Source organism: Bubalus bubalis, chromosome 9, assembly GCF_019923935.1.
Source record: "Bubalus bubalis isolate 160015118507 breed Murrah chromosome 9, NDDB_SH_1, whole genome shotgun sequence".
Taxonomy (NCBI): Eukaryota; Metazoa; Chordata; class Mammalia; order Artiodactyla; family Bovidae; genus Bubalus; species Bubalus bubalis.
The window spans coordinates 179954-204721 of NC_059165.1; the positions used below are offsets into that span (position 1 = coordinate 179954).

The following is a 24768-nucleotide window of genomic DNA, read 5'->3' on the forward strand; positions in this document are numbered from 1 at the left end:
CAGGAAGCTTCCCCCAGCCCTTTTTTCCCTCCGTGCCTTTATCTGGACATAGCCTAGAGCAGAGCTACAGAGCACGTTTTATTTTCCCCATTCAAGCACGTTATTTATTTTAATCTTTGCATTATTTCTGAAGCAAATACTCTCTCACAGGAGACTCAAATGACTTTGGAAAGCAAAACATTTTCTTCACAGGCATTTTCAGCAATGTCGTATTAATAAGATAGGCACACAAAAGGAAAAAGCCTGTGTTTTATTAGAGTGAAAAAAAGCTCTCCAATTTCAGTTATCCTCTTATGCATGAAAATAACGATGGTATATATTGCTGGTCTGCCCATTTTGAAACTCTTTCAAGGGGTATTATTCTTAAGATTTATTCAGGTAAAGAATTGAAAAACAAGATCAGATAAGGACAAGAATTAGGCCAAGGTGGCTACTTACTGGTGGTGAAAGAAGGAGTTCTTATCATCAGAATGGACAGTAAAGAACAAAAATCTCTTTCAGTTACTTTGCAGATTATTTGAAATAGTAGGCTAAAAACCACTTACAATGTTTGGATGTGAGAGGCGAAGAAGAACTCCTATCTCAGTTCTTACGATTTTTTTGTCCACCTAAAAGGCAAAATGAGAGAAAATCAAAGATACTCCCACCTTAGAATCTCTTCATTGTAGCAGAGAATCAGAAATAGCAATAACCACCTGGATGAATCAGGTCAATGGCAGAGGTGAGTTTCTAAGCTTTTTTCTTATATGTTACCTTCTTCCCTTTCTGCCCAGCTGCATGTCTTTCCCCTCTGCTTCAGACATGAAGCGAACTCGCTAATACGGGTCACAACTCGTCAGACCCTCTACGTGGCTCCTCTGCTGTCAAGTCATCCCTAGCACCACTCAGGCACAAGTGCTTCTCAACCTATTCCTCCTCTTTCTCTTCCTTTCTTTTAAAAGCCTTGATTCAAACACATTGGAGCTGTCAGTCACTTCACTTGCTTGTTTCCCACAGAAGTGAGTGTATAACCCGGCCTGACCAGTCAGAAGACTCGCTCTCCAGCCAAAGTGACTGAGTCAGAGAATCAACAGATCACGCATCACAGTCAGGCCTCCCCCGACATTTTACTCAAATAATCAACAAAGCGTTCTCTTTTCCTCTGAAATTGGGAGAGAAAAAGAGGATGGAATCTGCCACTACCAGGGACTGTTACTGATGCCATTTGGAGACCACGTCCCCGAAAACAGAGCCGACACTGCTACAGAGGAAGAGTGAGGACCGCTGACGGTGTGACCCACTGGGTTCAGTTGCCCACAAGCGAGTCTGCCCTCTGAGCTTTCTCACTGTGTGAGCTACTGAGTCTCCTCTTCTACTGAAACTAGCTGGAGCTGCTTGATGCCTAGTGATGTTAGCTGAAGGAAAGTAAGGGGGTCTAAGGAAATAGTGACTCCATATGCAAGACTGGAGTACAGGTTTGGATAAAGCAGTTCCTCAGACCTATGTGTTTTCTGGGATGGAAGAGGGTATACAGCTTTCATCACATTTTCCAAATATCTCAAGCAGAGGAAAGTTTACAAATCTGAGCCATTTGAAAAAAAGAAAACGCGCTCCTTGGAACCAGGGGAGTCAAGGACCTCTCGTGAATGTATATGTAATGAATGCATGCCACATAGTAAGGGTTTAATACAGCTTTGTATGTACTCAGGCTCCTATTAAACAATGCCAGGCATATGAAAAAAAAAAAACAGATAAAAATGATCTTTTTCAGAGGAAGACTATAATCTAGTTTTGGGCATAAACCTCCTCTATAAGATGCCATAAGAAGAACATAAGCTGTAAACAAGTTTTGTTTTAAAAATTTCATTGTTCAGTGGAGAATTATTTTTCTATGAGTCAAAATATTGCTATCACTCAGTGGGTAACTATAAAAGTCTCTGAAGTTATTAGCCATTAAAAGCCACACTGTTGTTAAAATAAAATGGAGAAAGGCTTGAGTGCGCACAGGCAATGCTAGTGTGATGCGTGTGGGCTGCTGGTGGCCGCTCGGTGACATCTGGGAGCCCGACCCATGGCATGTAAACAGCATGGTTTGGGGGTGATGTGGTGTTAGAGGAAAATGCTACACGAGTTCTTTTACCTAGTGAGAAAAATCATGTATTTCATGAAAATTTGCTATTGAACAAAAGACATCCTACTTGCATCAGATGGGAGATCTCTGACAGAGAGAGGCATTGCTAAAGCAGGCAGACACTGACAGATTTCTTCCGAAGAGCTCTTGGCTCACATTCCCTTTCAGCTCTGCAGATGCTATTGAGGAAAATCTCCATATACATGATAATTTTTTAATTATTTTAAAAATTTAACATTTTTTCTAGCTTTGCTAAGGCATAATTGATATACAAAAACCCACACATAATCAATGTATACAATGTGGTGAATCTGGACACAAGTTCCCATCACCATAATCAAGGTAATAAATATATCCATCACCTCCAAAAGTTTCCCATGTCCCTTTGTTTTGTGTGTGGGGGGCGTTAAGAATGCTCAATGTGAAATCTACCCTCTTGACAAATTTTTAAGCGAACAATACCTTACTGTTAACTATAGGCACTGTGTTGTAGAGTAGCTCTCTGGACCTTACTGACCTTGTATAACTTGATACCCACTAAGCAACAACTCTCCACCCACTCCTCACCCATCCCTTAGGAAGCACAAGCCTACTCTCTGCTTCTATGAGTCTGACTATTTTAGATGTCTCATACAAGAAGAATTCATCCATTGAATATTGATTTTTTTTAATCACTATCTTCTCCATAGGACAAATTGAATTTCCTCACTAATACAAATATATATATATATATATTTTTTTCATTACTGTGTGATGTTTAAAAAAGTTTCAGAACATAAGTGTCTCTAAATTAAGATTTGTTAACAATCGAACCTATTTTTCTTATTACACATTTAGTGTTCACATAATACAAGGTTTTCTTCCTTGTTTTCATAATTTTTGATCCATTTAAAATAAGTATCAGAGATAATCTTTAACTTTTTTCATATGATATAGTAAAATCTTTTAATACCAATGTGAATTTTAAGCAAATCTATTTATTTTAATTAATTTATTTTAATTGGAGGCTAATTATTTTACAATACTGTGGTGGTTTTATCATGTTATGCCAACACATTAAATGTCAGGATGCCTTCAAAAATTAGTTCTTTGAAAATTACCTAAACTCTGTAAATATTCATAACAGATTAGATTATTTGGAGTAACATTCTTCTAATGTAGTTGTTTGTTTTTAATTCAGAATTAATTTTCTTTAAAGTTAATTTTGCAAAGGGTAATTATTTTCCCACTATACTTAAGATTAGTAGCTCTCAAAGTATGATTGGAGGACCCTTCTGGGTCCCTAAGACTCTTTTCAAGGTATATAAAAGACTTGCCCTTTTCCAACTACACCTCTGGGTGAGGCTAGATATTTTTTTCTATACTTGAAACAAAACAAATTGAGTGCAGAAGCACTTGAGAATTAAACTGTCTTCTATTGAGCCAGATAATAAAGAGATTTACAAAATAATGCCACTCTTCTAAGTATTTTTATCTTTTGGAAAATAAACTTATGTTTCACTGTAAATATTATTTATGTTAAAATATACTAGAACTGGATTTATTACTATTATAGCTTTAGTTAGTTAATACTTAAAATTCTTTACTCTCTTATTATAGAGACTCTTCCATCTCTAATACAGTAAATGTGTATGTGTGTGCTGTTACTCAGTCATGTTTGACTCTTTTGTCACCCCGTGGACTATAGCCCACCAGCCTCCTCCATCCATGGGATTTTCCAGGCAAGAATACTGGAGTGGGTTGTCATTTCCTCCCCAGGGGATCAAACCCACATCTCCTGAGTCTCCCCCACTGCAGGTGGATTCTTTACCATTGTGTCAGTAAGTGTGTATAGCTATTTGGGATTCTCAGTGAGTTAAAGAGTAGAAAGGGCTTCTACAGCCCACAAGTTTGAGAACCACTACTCCAGAAACCTTAACATTACACATCTGAAAGCAGAAACTAGAAAAAGAACAAAACTGTAGTAATAATTGAAATGAAAGAAGAATGTGAACATCATCTCCTCCCTGCTCGCCTGAATGCTGCAGCCCAGACTGAATGCAGGTCATGACTCAAGTGGAGGCCAGGAAGAATCCTAGAAAGAGGAAGCTAGAGAAAACTGGGGTATGTAAAGTCATCAATCCACAGAGAGTAAACTGAGTGACAAACCTGGACTAAAGCCAAGGCAACGACAACTGAGGCATCCAGCAGGAACGAAGCTGCGAGGGAGAAGCAAAGGAGAGGAGACAGACACAGGGCCGAGAAGCCAAGGACAAAGCAATCTGAGGTCAGAACATCTTTCCCACAGAGATTAGCTGAGAGTCACTTGTCACCTTTTCAAAACAAAGTCTAGAGGCCCCTAGGCAGCTGAACCATAGGGGTGGTTCCCCCGAAGGTGCCGCGGCTTGGCGGCCACATGGGGTGCATCCTGACAGCCGTTTCACCTGATGTCTCCCCAGTGTGTCTCCTGTTCCAGATGATATTGCTGCCTTCCCATTTCTGACTTCCCTTCCAAACACTTGGGCAGGGCCTTCCCAGGTGCCAGCACAGGGGGTACGGCTCATCCCCTGCCCCACGTGCTGCAGGGCAGCGGAGCCCACGGCCCCAACCACTGAGCCCACCTGCCCAGAGCCCGGGGTCTGCAACCAGAGAGGCCCCCATGATGAGCGGCCCGCACGCCACAGCCAGAGGGCAGTGCCCGCTCGCACCGGAGGCAGCCTGTGCACAGCAGTGCGGACGCAGTGCGGTCAGGAATAGGAGGAGGGCGGGTCAGGAGAGGGTCTGAGCGCTGGCACGGCCATCAGAGGCACTGCTACGTTTCCAAGAGCACAAGTGTCAGGCGAGCCACAAGAGCGGGCAGCCGCCCGAACAGTCAGTGCTGCCGCTCGAGATGAGCTTCAAGAGCCACTAGAATTTGCACCTTTCCGAAGCATCCACGGACGGCTTTAACAAATCAACAGCAACACTGTTATACAGGAGTTTTGTCCAATCATGGTTCACTCTTGAGTTTTGAATCTGAAAACCCACAAAACATACCTTCACTATGTACAAAATAACTTAGAGAAAGATAGGTTTTAATTGCTAACAATTTTCTATTATAAAAATACACATTACGTATATACACAAAAATTAAATACACAAGAAAATTCTAACTTTAGCTTCCCAGAGAACAAACATAAGGTGAGGATTAACATTCAGGTTTTTATTTGGAATGTGCACCCCCAAAACAGTGAGAGTGAGGAAAAAGGGAAGTGCAGTGAGGTAAGAGACGACAGAGCGCGGTCAGCCACTGCTGCGCTGAGCTGCAAGGACACGCAGGTCATGGGGCGGCTGCACCCGGCTGCCTTCCCCTAACAGTCCTTCCCCAGAGGAGCGGTCGCCACACCTTGAAGCTCAGGGGACGGTGGGGAGAGAGGAACTTCCTCCTGTTTCCCACTGGCCAGTGTTGGCCCCAAGGCGTTAATTCTGTATACCTCTGGGTTCCATCTGTAGTCTCGGGCAGGCATTCGTGATGCCATATTGCTCTTCATCAGGTGTCATATCTCATTCGGATTTAGAAGTGGCTGGAGGAGTCAGAAAGTTAAAGTGTGTGTCTAGGCGGGCCTCTGTGCGTGCAGCTGGCAGGCAGTCCAGCCCTCCCTGATTTGAAGACAGTTTGGCACAAGGGATCTGGGAGGCCCAAGGGCATTCAGCCCAGTCACGGTGACTTCTGAGTGTTAATCCATCACAGGAAAATCAGACTGACTGCAGTGGGGCCAGAGCTGCTTGCTAATTTACTGTATTTTACTGCCCATCAGAAAGAGCTTTTCCTTCATTTACATTCTTTGTGCCATTTACTAGCTGCCAATGTGACACTGACAATCTTAGATGGCTTGGGCACATGCAAAGCCTTGTTTTAGCTTCCCCATGTGATGACCGCAAAGAGCTGGACATGACTGAATGACTGAACTGAACTGAACTGAACTATCTGAACTATCTTAAACAGTCAAAGAAATATATCTTTCCATCATCATAAAATCATTTGTACAGTTTTAAAACTTCATGTAAATCAAGATTCCTCAATATTGAAAGAAATCCCAACTTTGCTTTCCGCCTCCATGGAGGGAGAGAGAGAAATGGGTAAGAGGTACAGTTCCAGAGTAACATCAGAGGAGAAGGCTCCACCATCGGAACAGCTGATCAAACATGGGCCCTTCACTGAGACACACAGCAAATATATAGGGATACTGGGATTTAGAAGGCTAAGGGAAAAAAGAAGGAAGAATTGAAAAATAAGTGAAAAAGAAAGTACTGAAGAATTAAGGAGGAAGAAAAAGGAAAACCAGTTTCTGCATATGAGCATAATGGATAGAGACACAGGGGTGAAGTAACTGGAAAAGGAGAGTAACCGCACCCCAGATATCTCTGGCCTTGACCCTCCCATCTCAGACAGGGTCGAGATCCAGATTCCGGAACTCCCAAGACTCTGGACAAGTTGGCTCCTGCTCTGCTTCTTCTAGGAGTCAGTCAAGTAAAGCAGCATCTCCACATAAAACGCTCAGTCTCATCTCATCTTTGCAGGGATGCAGATCGTAAGTCTTATTTTGTCTCTGTTATTTCTTTGACTTTTTAGGCTCATTTTTGGTTTTAACAATGACCAGAGAACATGATGTGAAGTACAGAACTGTGCTCTTCAGATTCTTTGTGAAAAGAGGCAAAATACAAATTATTAATGGGAAATAAGCATAAAAATATCTTTAACTTTTCCCAACTCTTTTCTGCACAGTTTCTGCTTAATTTAGCATCCTGTTTTCAGACATATCAACAAGTACATGTTGGCACTAACATGCTTGGTGAAATGACTTGACAACAGGAGCTTTGTTAAAGTCAAGAATGACAGTTTTAGCCTACAAGGATTTGAAAGCCACGATCTGCTACTTGAAATGCATAAACCAAATGTGAGACACATAAAATATTGAGGTTTTCCTACATGAAGCTATTATCTCCAAACTTTGGCCAAGTCTGATTATTCCTTTATCTTCTTCATCTAACAGAAACCTGGGCATCTGACGACTACCTTACTGTGAAGGGTGACTGCCTGGTGAAGAATGATACTGCCATTTACTGAGACGGTGAAAACTGGAGAGAAGCAGGTTTAGAAGGTGCAAGTAACAGCACGGCCCTGCCCACTGTGCCCGGCTCGCCCACTGTGCCCGGCTCGCCCACTGTTCACCGCCTTGGACTGTCACTGGTGTGTGTGTGTGCTCAGCTGCTTAGTCGGGTGGACTCTTTGAGACCCTCTGGACTATAGCCCACCAGACTCCTCTGTCCATGGAATTCTCCAGCCAAGAATACTGGAGTAGGTTGCCATTTCCTACTCCAGGGGATCTTTCTATCCCAGGGATCGAACCCATGTCTCCTGCATCTCCTGCACTGGCAGGTGGATTCTTTACCACTGAGCCATCTACTGTAGCTCACTGATCATCAAATTGATCTTTGAAGAATCAAAGATCATCTCCACTTCTGAGCCCTTCCACTTTGCACTTGATAGTCTTTTGCCTTGAATGTTCTTCTCCAAGATATTTCAGCATGACTTTGGACTCAGAGGAGAATGGAAGGGGCAGCAGTGCAGAGGAGGTGAGGGCTCAGCGGCAGGGGCTGTGAGGAGCCACAGACATGGCGGGGTTGGGCAGAAAGAAGACGTAAGTGGCAGAGGAGCCAATCTCCTATTTCACACTTAACAAGACTAGTCTAATGCCAATCTGGCTCTAATCAGCATGAGAAGACAAACCAATAAAGCTCAAATAAGCTTGGTTTTGAGAACTGTGAAACAATGTATTTTGGTAGTTCTCTGATGGCTGCCTCCTACTCTGCATTCTCTGAAATATTTGGGAGAACGAAATGGAGGAAAGCGGAGCTTTCCAACGGAGGAGGATCCCGAGGATCTGAACTGAATTTAAGCTAGACAAAAATGCCCCTCAGGACCTCAGCCCAGAGAAAAAGACACGTGTCTTTCAGAACCTGAAACCTCTGTACATCAGGTAGGTTCAGAAGAGAGCAGCTCTTCCAAGGGAGGCTACCTCTTCTCCTTCATTCTTAAAGTCTAAAATATGAGCCTTCCTGCTCGAAGATGCTAGAAACCCTTTCACAGGGAGCAGGCTTTTACTTTACAGTGAATGAAGCAGGCTTAAAATATTCCTGGGAGACATAACAAGCTGAACAAAGCTTATACAGAAGATTTGACTGACGCCAGACTTTCTTTAGAAACAGATTTAACAGAGGGAGAGAAAAACGGGAAAAGAACATGATATATACAGTGGAAAGGACTTTACATACCTCTTTATGGAGAAGGGGTACTCATTCCAGTATTCTGGCCTAGAGAATTCCAAGGACTGTATAGTCCGTGGGGTCGCAAAGAGTCACAACTGAGCAACTTTCACTTTCATTTTTCTCCTATTTCATCTCTGTATCTCTCCCTGGCATTAAGAATACATAGGGGTTACCCTCATTTAATATGTCTTAACTTATATGCAGAGTACATCATGAGAAACGCTGGGCTGGAAGAAGCACAAGCTGGAATCAAGATTACTGGGAGAAATATCAATAATCTCAGATATGCAGATGACACCACCCTTATGGCAGAAAATGAAGAAGAACTAAAAAGCCTCTTGATCAAAGTGAAAGAGGAGAGTGAAAAGGTTGGCTTAAAGCTCAACATTCAGAAAATGAAGATCATGGCATCCGGTCCCATCACTTCATGGGAAATAGATGGGGAAACAGTGGAAAGTGTCAGACTTTATTTTTCTGGGCTCCAAAATCACTGCAGATGGTGACTGCAGCCATGAAATTAAAAGAGGCTTACTCCTTGGAAGGAAAGTTATGACCAACCTAGATAGCATATTTAAAAGCAGAGACATTACTTTGCCAACAAAGGTCCCGCTAGTCAAGGCTATGGTTTTTCCAGTAGTCATGTACGGATGTGAGAGTTGGACTGTGAAGAAAGCTGAGCGCCAAAGAATTGATGCTTTTGAACTGTGGTGTGGGAGAAGACTCTTGAGAGTCCCTTGGACTGCAAGGAAATCCAACCAGTCCATCCTAAAGGAGATCAGCCCTGGGGTTTCTTTGGAAGGAATGATGCTGAAGCTGAAACTCCAGTACTTTGGCTACCTCATGCGCAGAGTTGACTCATTGGAAAAGACTCTGATGCTGGGAGGGATTGGGGGCAGGAGGAGAAGGGGACGACAGAGGATGAGATGGCTGGATGGCATCACCGACTCGATGGACGTAAGTCTGAGTGAACTCTGGGAGTTGGTGATGGACAGGGAGGCCTGGCGTGCTGCGATTCATGGGGTCGCAAAGAGTCGGACACGACTGAGCGACTGAACTGAACTTTAAAAACATCTCATTTCCCAATCCCTCACCTCTCTTCCTGCTTTCAAAGTGTATCTCTGTTCTTCTTAGCAGAAAACCTGTCCAGAGCTGTCTGTATTCTTTCTCCACTTCCTCCTGCCTTTCCTCATAGATATGTCAGTGAAATTCAATCTGGCTTCATCTGCCTTTATAGGAGAGACCAGTGGTCTCCTTGAAGGAGGCTAACTACTGTTCTGATCTTATCTTACTCTGTCAGCAGCATTTGATATATTATTTGATCACTCCCTTCTTCACATGAAACCGATTACACATTGTCACCATTCTGGTCTGACTTTTCTTCTACTTTAAAGGCTACACAAGTATTACACTCTGATTTTTAGCCTCTGCGATGATCACTCCCTCTGCATACAGCAGCCAGTGATATCTTTAAAATGTAAATCAGGTCATGATACTCTCCAGTTTAATCGCTGGCACCCCACTGCGCTCAGAATAAGCCCTCTGCCTCCGAGGCCTTACAGCTCCAGGCGGGGCCTCACCCTTGTGGGCGGATGTTGTTTTCTTTCTACACTGGCCGCTCGACCTCCAGACCAGGCTCCAGGCCTCCTCCCCTTGACCCTGTCACTTCACTCAGAAAGCAACGAAGAGGCTTTCCCAGGTCACTGCACCAAAAGAAGGTACATGCACATATACACGGGGCTTCCCCGGTGGCTCAGGGGTAAAGAATCTGCCTGCAACGGAGGAGCCGCAGGAGACTCAGGTCCAGTCCCTGGGTCGGGAAGATCCCTGGAGGAGGGCAGGGCAACCCACTCCAGTGCCCTTGCCTGGAGAGTTCCATGGACAGAGGAGCCTGGCGGCTTACAGCCTGTGGGGCTGCAGAGTCAGACACGGCTGAGTGACTAAGCACACACGCAGGCTCACGTACACACACAGCCACACACATCACTCTAGTCCCTTCATAGATTTACACAAATCTGTGTTACCACTTGGTGATAAATTACCTGCTTCTTCCACCAGAACATAAGCTCTATAATAGCCAATGGCCTGTCCATTTTTACCCATCAGTACATCCAGCATTACTTACCAACCCCTGGTCTATACTAACTTATTGAATAAATAAAGGAGGGATGGTGCTACTATTTGAATATAAAAGGTTGGTGACTCAAAGGAAAAATCTCTGGTTTAACAGCTTTGTTGAGATGAGATTGGATTTGGTTAGTCATTTCTCTTCCTGCCAGTCAAATCACGCTATCAACATCAATGGAGTGGAGAGTGCCTCTCTCACAGGCAGAGCTAAGTACCCAGATCGTCTAGTCTGGTAAGAGCTGTGATTTCTAAATTGTGAGCCATAAAGAGTCACTATAGTACTTATGCAAGACTGCACTCTCCCAGGATAAACAGGGACTGTTCCAAGAAACAGAATTAATACAAGCTCTGGTGAGTCACTGCCTTTCTAAGCCCACTGCAGCGGGTACGGATATTCCACAGCTGCTCCTCTCGCCCTGGGAGGATACAGAGAGCGTCACAGCTTCTTCTTCAACCAGGACACCCTGCTGTCATGTGTGTGACCCACACTGTGTATCAAACACAACCACAGAAGAGATTAAATGAGAGTGAGATGATGAAAATCAGAAAAGAGAACAGTGAGAGCTAGAATATATATGCATTCCCAAAGAAGGAGAAGTGAGATCTTGGTAAGCAGAGAAATCTAGGGACGCAACTATGAATATTCTGCTCTGTCTCTGTGCCTGTCCAGGGACAGTTCTAAAGAAAAGCTCTGCTGGATTCTGACTCCCATATTCCCCAATGAGGTGACTTCAATACCCTCATGATCGAATCCATGCAAAAATGAAATTGATATCCGGTGATTTAAAAAATGAATATAGTGTTAGCCTCCCAAATGTTCCTTTATGTTCATGTTGCCAAGGCTGGAAGAAAATAAATGCATATTATTTATTTTTATAAAGGTATCATAGTCACTTTTTTTTAAAGTAAAATATAAAAAGCAAAAAAGAGTAATGTATCTACCATTTTAACATTGCCATTTTATTTCCTTTTACTTTTAAAAATTGTGCATATTTCCTTATATATTTCAAATATGGGAATACAATTTTTTGCAAATATGCAAAATACAATTGTTTGCATATAAAATATGCAAATACAATTGTTTCTTACAATGTTCACTGAAAATATCATAAAGTTTTATGACTACCTAATGTTAATAAGGGGCTTCCCTCGTAACTCCATTGGTAAAGAATCTTCCTGCAATGCAGCAGACATGGGTTCGATCTCTGAGTTGGGAAGATCCCCTGGAGAAGGAAATGGCAACCCACTCCAGTATTCTTACCTGGAGAATCTCAAGCACAGAGGAGCCTGGTGGACTACACTTCATGGGGTCGCAAGAGTTGGTTGGACACGACTTAGCGACTAAACCACCACCAATGTTCATAAGCAGAATGTAAAGGAGCTTCCTAATGGCCCAGTGTCATTAATGGCTAGATAGAGCTTCCCTGGTGTCTCAGATGGTAAAGAATTTGCCTGCAATGCAAGAGACCTACGTTTGATCCCTGGGTTGGGAAGATCCCCTGGAGAAAGAAATGGCTACCCACTCCAGTATTCTTGCCTGGTGAATTCCACTGACAGAGGAGCCTGGCGGGCTACAGTCCCTGGAGTGGCAAAGAGTCAGACACGACTAGTGACTAACACTAACCTATGGTTAGATACTTTAAAAATTTCTCACATTTTGTTACTAATATAAGTCATTCTGTAATGAACATCCTTGGCTGTACTTTTTTTAAAATTTAATTTGAATTCTGGACCTTTTTGAATTTTTAAAATTTAATTTGAATTCTGGACCTTTTTAAATTTGAATTTAGAGCCCTTTATAAAGTCTCTTTTCCCATGTGAGAATTATCTCAATTTCTTCATGGATAAGATGGGGATAATAATTGCTACCCTACAGTATTTTATTGTTGTAGGATTAAATGAGAATATATGCAAAATCTTTTGGCCCATGGTAGATGTTCAGTGCCATTCCTGAAAGAATTTATAAAAGCAAGGTGAACATTTCCCAGTTTTCTATTTCCAATTTTCTAAGTCTTTCCATAAAAATTAATCCAATAAAAACAAACTCAACATAGAAATAAAGGTATCTATGACAGCATTCCAGTGCTAGTAAGGAAAAATGTCTAACAAGCAGGAAAATATAGTTTTTATTTATCCTTTTTCCCTAAAGTTGAAGACAGTTTTATTAAAATCCTAAACTATGTCCAATATAATCTTGCTGAATGGTAGTCAAAGAGGGGCATTGATGCCTCTTTGCATTCAGATTTAAACACATTCCTTCACCTTTTTTGAAGACTGGGATGAGAGCTGTACTACTTTAGTTAAGCTCCATAGAAGTTTCAAGACCATTTCTTATGTTTATTAATTACTGCTGACTATCACGGAGAAGGCAATGGCACCCCACTCCAGTACTCTTGCCTGGAAAATCCCATGGATGGAGGAGCCTGGTAGGCTGCAGTCTATGGGGTCACTAAGAGTCGGGCACGACTGAGCGACTTCCCTTTCACTTTTCACTTTCATGCATTGGAGAAGGAAATGGCAACCCACTCCGGTGTTCTTGCCTGGAGAATCCCAGGGACAGGGGAGCCTGGTGGGCTGCCATCTATGGGGTCGCACAGAGTCGGACACAACTGAAGCGACTTAGCAGCTGGCAATCAGGGTAACACCTGGGTTACTACAGACCTGGGGATCAGCCAGGTCCTATAGTCATTCAAGTTCTAACAGAACTGGAACAAATTCATCATTTCCCTTTTGTCCTTTTTGGTCATTTCCACACCATCAAGACAGTGCTTTTAAAAGCACTTTACAAATTACTAAGGAGGCATGAAAATAGCAAACTTCAGTTCTCATTTTATATTGCTTTCAGCTGGACAGCAATGACTGGGTGGCACAATCCGCAAACCATGTGAAGTGAAGGGCAGAGCACTGTGTATTCTCAGAGGCCTGAATTCTCCCTTTGATCCTAAAACTAGGTGATCATCTACAAGACACAAAACTGAGAATTTAAATATTCAAGAAGCTTATGACTTTGTAACCTGTCAAAGAACAAAAACAAAAAACAAATGACAAAAACAAAAAGTACTCCTGGAAATACTAGCATTTAAGTCTCATCAGTTACATCTTGGGGCTGAATACCTTACTGAGGATAGCTTTGAAAGGGGGAACACCTGGACACTCTTTACTCCTGACAATCTTTCTAAGATAATTAAGACTTTCAGATACCCTGGTTAACATTGTTCAAATATGCTAAAAACTTACTCTAAAAAGGAAAAGAACATGCTATAGACAAAAAAAGGCTTTTCAGATCAGATCAGATCAGTCGCTCAGTCGTGTCCAACTCTTTGCGACCCCATGAATTGCAGCACGCCAGGCCTCCCTGTCCATCACCAACTCCCAGAGTTCACTCAGACTCACTTCCGTCGAGTCAGTGATGCCATCCAGCCATCTCATCCTCTGTCGTCCCCTTCTCCTCCTGCCCCCAATCCATCCCAGCATCAGAGGCTTTTCCAATGAGTCAACTCTTCGTATGAGGTGGCCAAAGTTCTGGACTTGCAGCTTTAGCATCATTCCTTCCAAAGAAATCCCAGGGCTGATTGCCTTCAGAATGGACTGGTTGGATCTCCTTGTAGTCCATGGGTCTCTCAAGAGTCTTCTCCAACACCACAGTTCAAAAGCATCAATTCTTCGGCGCTCAGCCTTCCTCACAGTCCAACTCTCACATTCATACATGACCACAGGAAAAACCATAGCCTTGACTAGACGGACCTTTGTTGGCAAAGTAATGTCTCTGCTTTTGAATATGCTATCTAGGTTGGTCATAACTTTCCTTCCAAGGAGTAAGTGTCTTTTAATTTCATGGCTGCAGTCACCATCTGCAGTGATTTTGGAGCCCAGAAAAATAAAGTCTGACACTGTTTCCACTGTGTCCCCATCTATTTGCCATGAAGTGATGGGACCAGGTGCCATGATCTTCATTTTCTGAATGTTGAGATTTAAGCCAACCTTTTCACTCTCCACTTTCCCCTTCATCAAGAGGCTTTTTAGTTCCTCTTCACTTTCTGCCATAAGGGTGGTGTCATCTGCATATCTGAGGTTATTGATATTTCTCCCGGAAATCTTGATTCCAGCTTGTGTTTCTTCCAGTCCAGCATTTCTCATGATGTACTCTGCATAGAAGTTAAATAAGCAGGGTGACAATATACAGCCTTGACGTACTCCTTTTCCTATTTGGAACCAGTCTCTTGTTCCATGTCCAGTTCTAACTGTTGCTTCCTGACCTGTATAGCAATTTCTCAAGAGGCAAGTCAGGTGGTCTGGTATTCCCATCTCTTTCAGAATTTTCCACAGTTTATTGTGATGCACACAGTCAAAGGCTTTGGCATAGTCAATAAAGCAGAAATAGATGCTTTTCTGGAACTCTCTTGCTTTTTCCATGATCCAGCGGATGTTGGCAATTTGATCTCTGGTTCCTCTACCTTTTCTAAAACCAGCTTGAACCTCAGGAAGTTCACGGTTCACGTATTGCTGAAGCCTGGCTTGGAGAATTTTAAGCATTACTTTACTAGCATGTGAGATGAGTGCAATTGTGCGGTAGTTTGAGCATTCTTTGGCATTGCCTTTCTTTGGGATTGGAATGAAAACTGACCTTTTCCAGTCCTGTGGCCACTGCTGAGTTTTCCAAATTTGCTGGCATACTGAGTGCAGCACTTTCACAGCATCATCTTTGAGGATTTGGAATAGCTCAACTGGAATTTCATCACCTCTACTAACTTTGTTCATAGTGATGCTTTCTAAGGCCCACTTGACTTCACATTCCAGGACGTCTGGCTCTAGGTCAGTGATCATACCACCGTGATTATATGGGTCGTGAAGATCTTTTTTGTACAGTTCTTCTGTGTATTCTTGCCATCTCTTCTTAATATCTTCTGCTTCTGTTAGGTCCATAGCATTTCTGTCCTTTATCGAGCCCATCTTTGCATGAAGTGTTCCTTTGGTATCTCTGATTTTCTTGAAGAGATCCCTAGTCTTTCCCATTCTGTTGTTTTCCTCTATTTCTTTGCATTGATCGCTGAAGAAGGCTTTCTTATCTCTTCTTGCTATTCTTTGGAACTCTGCATTCAGATATTTATATCTTTCCTTTTCTCCTTTGCTTTTTGCTTCTCTTCTTTTCACAGCTATTTGTAAGGCCTCTCCAGACAGCCATTTTGCTTTTTTGCATTTCTTTTCCATGGGGATGGTCTTGATCCCTGTCTCCTGTACAATGTCACGAACCTCATTCTATAGTTCATCAGGCACTCTAACTATCAGATCTAGGCCCTTAAATCTATGATCCTAAAAGTAACATCATAAAGCTCTAGGGCTAGAGTAAGAATGAGATACTACAAATCTTAATGATTTAAGGTTCGAAGAAATGTTCCTGGTTGACTTTTCTCCATGGTGGTTTCTCTCTCATTGTATAAAAGCCAGATTTGCCTTCTTTGGTGAGGAATCATCTTAACATCTTAACCCAGAGCTTCATTTTTCTGAAGAGATCAGATGCTTCTAGAAATCAAAAATGGAAGCATATCGGCTCAATCCTTCTTAAAGTCTATGTCTATGCAGTGATGGGTACATACTCTATGCACTATCAGCGTGCTCTTAAGTCTCTTCTGGACTGAATGGCTCAGATATAAAGCTCCACGTTGACTAACTGGCCTGATGTGCATACATTCCATGCTAACACTCCAGCACCGCTCCCTCTTGATGACAGTCCCCAGGACTGTCAGGGTTCTCGGAATGCAGTGGAAAGCGCCTGTGACCCAGCACTGGGTGGTCCTGTCCTTCTTTGCATATCTGATCGTATTCATGCCCACAATGTGCCGATGTGCTCCACAGCTGTCTGCAGCCACCACGCTCTCGCCTCCCCTGTCTCGGGTGGTCAGCACCAGGGGGTGGCTGTGTGCGCCGCTGCTCTGTCCTCATGGAAGGGGCCACGCTCCACGGTGACAGCCACCCTTGAATCCAGAAGCCAATGTAGGAAGAGCAGGTGACAGAGAAACAGCTCTGAGACAGAGCTGGATTTACACTGAATATTTACCCTAGAGAAATTCTTTCAAGTTAAAAGAGACTCAAACTGGAAAAAAAAAAAAACTAAGGTATCTTTGACTAAAACTTTTAAGCACTTTCCCCCCAGATACCCAGTTGGTATCAGATTCAGGAAGAATTTTAACTGTCATAGAAAACAAAGGATACTTAAATTTCTTCTTTTATGCACATATAAATATGGTAGGTAAATCATGACACTCATCCATATTCCCCTTCAAAAAATATGTCAAAATTTAAAAGATGAGGATAGCAAACTTGGATTCACTTTGACTTACCAATAAAAGAAGTCATTCGCAGCCTACACTACTTCATTATTTTTGTCACACCTTGAAACTGATCATGACACCCAAATATGTACTGATGCTATCATGGAAAAATAGTTCTAAACTATCCGGATCTCAAAATTTCAAAGAAAAATCCTTCCAGTGACAGCCTGGCATTCTATGGGGCAAAAAGCATTGTAGATATAACTATCCATTTGATACATTTTTCAGATCTCTGGGATAGAGATCAAGAATGAGTAGCTTTAAGTGAATGTATCCTGTGATACTGATGCTTAGAATGGAGAGCAAACTGGAATTCCATATACACGGGCACCAGTCGGCCATCGGTGCGGCCTGTGTACCCATGAGACGGAGAGACAAACGGAGCCATATACGTGGGCACCAGTGGGACCATCGGCATCCTGTCTATCCAGGAGACAGAAACACAAAGGAAGCCACATGGGCATCGCTGACCATTACACACTCCATTACTTATCTTTCATTTGGTAGTGGATGCTGTATACTGAGACTCACTAACCTAAGGTTTTACAGCATTTAGAAAAGAAATATGTTGCTTGCTTTCTCTGTACATAGAAAACTCCTGTTTCACAGAGTGACTTGAACTGCACTCAGCTTCTCCATGTCTATGTGTCAGTCAACAAAGGTTTTTTCATCCTTAATCAGATTAGCAAAGAGCAAAATCTAGTTTCAGTACCAGATCGGGGCCACGATCATTCCTTCCTTTTTTTTAGTCTTTTTTCTCTCTCAGGACCTAGCTGGTATCAAACAGAAAGGGCTCAGATTTAGGACTCCATGCTACTGAGTCCTTTAGTTTCCAGGGAAAATTCCCATGAAGCATTTTTGCATTAACATATAAAAGGGGTTACTACAGACGGCTGATTAATTAAGTGTGGCTCCCATTTTTATTCTTTGTTGTTAAAATTGCTGAACTGGCATATGGTAATCTGAGAACACTTTCTTTAAAAAAAAAACTGTTGCAAGCTGATTCAATACGGGAAATTATTTGGATTTCTTCTAATCAACATCTTTTGCACACAGTCATTCATTTCCTCTCTCTCAGCAGATTAACAGTCTGGAGTTCCAGGACTTGATCTCCTCTTAGCCGTTTTTCTCTTCTCTTCTTACACTGTCTGGATAGATGCAGCTTTGACCATTATTCAACTTTTACCACAAATAAATATAAAAATAAAAACTTACTAGACTGTTTTTCGTGGTTAGCACTAAGCTTACAGCCCTTCTCCTCCTCAGTACGTCAGGGGTCCTGAGTGTGCCTGCAGGATCATCTGTCTCTCCTCACTCTCTCTCCTTTCCCATCCGCTCCCCAGCTCTCACCTCCAGGAGCTCCTCTCAGCCTCAGCTTTCCCAGCCCTCACTCCCTGATCTCCTCTCAGCCTCGCCTTTGCCTGCTGTGGCCCATCTGCTCCCCAGCTCTCACTCCCTGAGCTCACTAAGTCAGGAAATCCTGAGTGTGCCTGCAGGCTCATCCCGTCTCTCCTCTCCCGGGGTGGCCCATCCGTTCCACTCCCCAGTCCTCCCCCCCAGAGCTCCTTCAGCCTCTCTGAACCTCTCCTCTGGTTACCAGGCCTTCACCACTCGGGTCTCTGAGAAGCTCTGTCTCTTTCTTCTGCTAGGGAATGGTGACATAAGCTCTCCCTCTAAGATTTCCTCTAGTTCAGGCTAGTCATCTCCTGCTGCTGCTCCACAGAGTCCATATACAGGGTGAAGATCACTTCAGATCCAACCACTCGCCACTCATAAAAGCACTGGAGGGTTCAGCTGCTAACCTGAGCAGCTGGGGTCGGCGCACAGTCTGCTTCTTTCTGATAACAGCACGCAGACCAGCACCTGTATGTTCAGCATCTCCCCTCTCTGTCTCTTTCTTTCTTCCTACTCCCCTGGTGCTTCCCTGGTGGCTCAGAGAGTAAAGAATCTGCCTTCAATGCAGGAGACCTGGGTTCAACCTCTGGGTCGGGAAGATTCCCAGAAGAAGGGAATGGCTACTCACTGCAGTATTCTCACTTAAAGAAGTCAACGGACAGAGAAGCCAGGTGGGCTACAGCCCATGGGGTTGCAAAGAGTCGGACACGACTGAGTGACGAACACTTGCACTCTATGCCTCCAGCTCTTGGGGTAGATTACGCCAGTTGTTCTGTGAGCTGCGGCATTAGTACATGTACTCCCCTTGCACCAGCTTGCCTCCGAATTATGGTGCTATTTTTTAAAAGGCAACAAAGTGCCTGTGAAAGATCAATATAATGAGAAGATAGATAAGTGAGCTGAATTGTGATGGATTCCAGCAGCATTTCTATCCAAAAAAAATAAATCAAATTAGAATGAGTAAGTTGCTCTAAGAACATCCAGACTTCCAAGTGGATCTCTGAACGGCAGAGCATACAAATCAGGCCAAGATTAACATTCTACCCTGTTATCTCTCTTGTCTTGTAGATGTATGCTTGTCACAAACTCAATAGAAATATCCCTGTTCCTATTCCAGGGAACCTCGTTTAACAGTCCCTATGAAAAATCAATAGGTTCCAACAGACAGAATGCTTGAAGTTTCAGTTCACTTGACACAGCTTGTTATCTGCAAGCTACTTTCCTTAATGTGTTCTGAGACCTCAGTTGGGCCCAAAAAGTCTATTTGAGCTAGTGATTTATTATTGTGCTCTCCATCACTGACCAAGGGCGACCTTGACCGCACTTCTAGAGCCTACCGATGAGTGGTTCAAAGTAGCTATGTTTAAAGTATTAGTAATGTTTAATAGCTGCGCATCTTTAACCCAGACTAACCTAGCCATCTTTCTTACGTATGTCACAGAAATTGGAGAGCAAATGGCCTATGATCAGTTTTCTGTGTTCCCGAAGGTTAGACGGAAAGAGGTAAGAGCAGGTAACCTTCAGTTTACTGAGTGGAGTCAATAGCGTTACTTCCGTTTCAGAACTGAAGAAGCTGAACACTCCTCTAGGAGATGTCCTAGAGATCCAGCTACCGAGAGCTTGCGGTAGGCCTGCATACTTTCTGCAGTTCAATCTAGAGCAGCCTTTCAGAGTCTGCTGCGGCAGCACAGTTGCATGCTCCAAGATCTAATTTACAAGGACATCAGGAAAAATGAATACAAGTTAAAACCTAACTCACAGGATGATTAGCAAGTCACAATGTGTAGCTCTTCAACCAACTGAGAAGAGATTAAAAGCCTCTTTTAGCCTTTGGGCATTTAAGGAAAATTTTGTAAAAGTTAGAAACATTTACCATGTGAATGTTAAATTATTCAAGAGAAGCCTTTCCAGCAATCTATAGGTAACTTTATATCATAATAACTAAAATATGACAACATTTAGACCCAGAGCACTTTCCTCACCATGGACCAAGAGACAGTGCTCTAACGTCAAGAATCAGAATAGAACAGGAGGGTTGAAACTGCTTGAATCTAGGAATCATGGGCCTCCAAGATTCAAGTATGAGGTCATATGATCAGAAATCTTTAGTATCACAATAAATTTTATTGATAATAGTAAAATAGGGGGTGGATGAATCGGGAGGTCAAGGCTGACATATATACATGATTGATACTATATAAAACAGATAAATCATGAGAACCTGCTGCACAGCTCAGGAAACTCTGCTCAGTGCTCTGTGGTGACCCCGATGGGGAGGAGATCGAAAAACGAAGGACGTATGTCTATGTATAGTGGGCTCACTTCACTGTGCAGTATAAACTAACACGACATGGTAAAGCACTATCCTCCAATAAAAGTGAATTTTAAAAAGATACATATCCATTTTTGGCAGATTGATTTAAAAGGACTCCCAAAATGATAGAATCTATTCATACAGCAGCGTACAACATACCTGGTGGCTCACTGCTTAGTTTTCAATCAAGCTAATGAAAGCATCAGAATCATACAGAATAAGATAGCACTGTGCTATGCTATGCCAAGTCGCTCAGTCGTGTCCGACTCTGTGCGACCCCATGGACGGCAGCCCCCCAGGCTCCTCCGCCCATGGGATTTTCCAGGCAAGAGCACTGGAGTGGGGTGCCATAGCCTTCTCCGAAGATAGCACTATTGTAATATAAAATATCTGTGTGGTTATTGTTGTTGTTTAGTTTCTAAGTTGTGTCTGATTCTTTGTGACCCCGATTACAATTAATAATAAGAAAAATGTTCACCATTTATTATACGTTCCCTGCTGCTGCTAAGTCGCTTCAGTCGTCTCCAACACTGTGCGACCCCCTAGACGGCAGCCCACCAGGCTCCCCCGTCCCTGGCATTCTCCAGGCAAGAACACTGGAGTGGGTTGCCATTTCCTTCTCCAATGCATGAAAGTGGAAAGTGAAAGTGAAGTCGCTCAGTCATGTCCGACTCTTAGCGATCCCATGGACTGCAGCCCACCAGGCTCCTCCATCCATGGGATTTTCCAGGCAAGAGTACTGGAGTGGGGTGCCATTGCCTTCTCCAATATGGTCCCTAGGTACTGAGAAATATTTTACATAAATTATCTTTTTTTAATTGTTAGTAAAATGCCATGAACTAGATGTTCTTAAACCCATTTCACAGATGAAGAAACTAACATTAAGAGATGTACATATCTGCTGTAAAGTCATCCAGGTAGTTAAGTGGCAGAAGTGATCCTGAACTCAGGCTGAACTCCACAGCCCATGATCTTACCCACAACTAAGTGGTTCCTAAGGAGAGTCAGGAGACTGAGATGGGCTCTCAGACTCATAAATTCTGAATTTACACACTGAGACTAATCTTAGATTCTATACTAGGTATTCATGGAAGTATTTTATAGTAAACTGAATGTAGTCTTTTTCAAGGGTTGAGACACATAGCTATAAATGTCATCAGGATTTCAGAATTCAAATATTTATCTCCAAAATTCCAGGGACACTATAAATGATTGATGATCATGATTTTCTTAAATCTCAATTAGTTCCTGAAAATGAGCCATATTGATACAGCTGAAGTGTGATTATTTACACACACCCCAAGTTTTGTACTCTTAGGAAAAGAGATGTTTATGACTTGTTCCTCTATATCCCAAAAGTCTTCAAAAGTTGTGATTCCATTTAACTCAGCAAAAGTCAGTCCAGACTGAAGGTTCCATCTGCTTAATCTGTTCAAATTTTGACACTTTCTTGAATCTATTTTTTCCTTCTACGCAGTTTTAAGTTCGGCATTTTCAAAAGTCTGGTAATATCAACAAAATGTCCTGTCAGAATCCTTTAATGTCCCAAAGTTGTTCACCTGAGGACGTAGATTAGGAAAATCTTTCTCCTCTATTTCAATTTCCTCTAAATATCACATAAAATGGAGATAACAAAAGGCTCATGAGTGAAAGAAAATGGCAAGACTTGTTTCCTTTACCCTGGATTTGCTTTACAAAGTTTGCAGTTCCCCTGATATTAGTCCTTACATGCAAGGTAACGAGTTACTAATGGACAACAGAGATACCACTGGCTGTGAATTTGTGTTTCAAAATAAAAAGTTACAAAATGAGATACTCTTCCCGGGAGGAGAGGAAGCATGCCACTTCTAGTGACTTGATGACTTCTTTGGTCCAAGGATCTCTAATACTATTTTGAAAAAAAATTCAAAATAAACCACCTATTGGAGTGGGCTGCTATTTCCTTCTCCAGGGGCTCTTCCCAACCCAGGGACTCCTGTATTGCAGGCAAATTTTTTTACCATTTGAGCCACCAAGGGAGCCCAAACAACCCAAATAGCCCTTCAATTCATTTGCCTTCTTGTTCACTTTCACTACCATCAAAGCTTTATCCTCATTAACAATGCACTGAGACAAATGGATATTGTTTCTGGAAGAGCTCAGGAGTTTCAGTATAGTAAAAAGTTGGTTCAACTATTAATACCATTTTCTGTTTTCTGGCACTTCAACACCTCTATAATAGAGAGTCACTGCGGTTTATCACGACATTTAGAAACTGTAAGATCTTGATACACTTTCTGAATGGCCAAAGAAAAGTTAAATTGAACAAGAGCTCAATGGTAAAGTAGGTTTTAAAACACATTTTTTGTTAGGAGAATTTTCTCATACACTGAAATTTTGAAATACCAGCATGAACATTAGTATATTGTCCTAAATTTTATAACTATTGACTTCTGTCATATTTTCTTTCTCTCTCCCCATGTGTGCACACACATACACACATTTTTTTGGTTGAGAATTATTTGAAACTAAGTTGCAGACATTAATAATGTTGGTCAATATGTATTTTGCTGCTGCTGCTGCTGCTAAGTCACTTCAGTCATGTCCAACTTTGTGCGACCCCAGAGACAGCAGCCCACCAGGCTCTGCCATCCCTGGGATTCTCCAGGCAAGAACACTGGAGTGGGTTGCCATTTCCTTCTCCAATGCATGAAACTGAAAAGTGAAAGTGAAGTCGCTCAGTCGTGTCCGACTCTTAGCGACCCCATGGACTGCAGCCCACCAGGCTCCTCTGTCCATGGGATTTGCCAGGCAAGAGTACTGGAGTGGGGTGCCATTGCCTTCTCCCAATACGTATTTTAATGTATTCTAAATCTAGAAATGAAAGTTATCTATAGATAAAGAACATGGTATTATATCCATATATTTATTGACTACACATAAGCCTTTGACTGTGTGGATCACAACAAACTGTGGGAAACTCTTAAAGAGAAGGGAACACCAGACCACCTTACCTGCCTTCTGAGAAACCTGTATGCAACAGTTAGGTCAAGAGGCAACAGTTAGAACCAGACATGGAATAATGAACTGGTTCAAAATTAGGGAAGGAGTACATCAAGGCTATATATTATCACCCTGCTTATTTAACTTCTAGCAGACTACCTCCCTTGTGGCTCAGATGGTAAAAGCATCTGCCTACAATGTGGGAGACCTGGGTTTGATCCCTGAGTCTGATCCCTGGGTCGAGAAGATCCCTCTGGAGAAGGAAATGGCAATCCACTCCAGTACTCTTGCCTGGAAAATCCCATGGACAGATGGAGGAGCCTGGTAGGCTACAGTCCATGAGGTTGCAAAGAGTCAGACATGACTGACTTCACTTTCACTTTTCACTTTTTATGCAGACTACATCATGTGAAATGCCAGGTTGGATGAAGCACAAGCTGGAATCAAGATTTCTCTGGCTGGAATCAATGCCAAGAGAAATATCAGTAGCCTCAAATATGCAGATGAGACTACCCTAATGGCAGAAAGCAAAGAGAAATTAAAGAGCTTCTTGATGAGGGTGAAACAGGAGAGTGAAAAAGCTGGCTTAGAACTCAATATTCAAAAAACGAAGATCATGGCATCTGGTCCCATCACTTCATGGCAAATAGATGGGGAAACAATGGAAACAGTGACAGATTTTATTTTCTGGAGCTCCAAAATCACTGCAGACAGTGACTGCAGCTATGAAGCAAGCCATGATGCTCACACCTTGGAAGAAAAGCTATGACAAATCTCAACACCATATTAAAAAGCAGAGATGTCACTTTGCCCACAAAGGTCCATATAGTCAAAGGTATGGTTTTTCCAATAGTCATGTCTGGATGTCAGAGTTGGACCATAAAGAAAGCTGAGTGCTGAAGAATTGATGCTTTTGAATTATAGTGCTGGAGAAGACTCTTGAGAGTCTTAGACAGCAAGCAGATTGAACTGGCCCATTCTAAAGGAAATCAACCCTGAATATTCATTGGAAGGACTGATGCTGAAGCTCCAATACTTTGGCAACCTGATGTGAAGAGCTGACTCATAGGAAAAGACCCTGATGCTGGGAAAGATTGAGGGCAGAAGAAGGGGGTGAGAGAGAATGAGATGGCTGGATGGCATCATCGGTTCAACAGATGCGAGTCTGAGCAAACTCCGAGAGATAGTGAAGGACAAGGAAGCCTGGCATGCTACAGTCCTTCAGA

General features: G+C 42.6%; 1 protein-coding gene across 1 annotated transcript in view; it reads right to left on the minus strand.

Moving 5' to 3' along the window:
• The window catches only part of CAMK4 (calcium/calmodulin dependent protein kinase IV), a 259853-nt gene that overhangs the window by 106466 nt on the left and 128619 nt on the right, over positions 1-24768 (minus strand). Inside the window, exon 4 of the mRNA XM_025293987.1 lies at positions 546-608. Within this exon, the coding sequence (XP_025149772.1) occupies positions 546-608 (63 nt within the window). The remainder of the gene's footprint in view (positions 1-545; positions 609-24768) is intronic.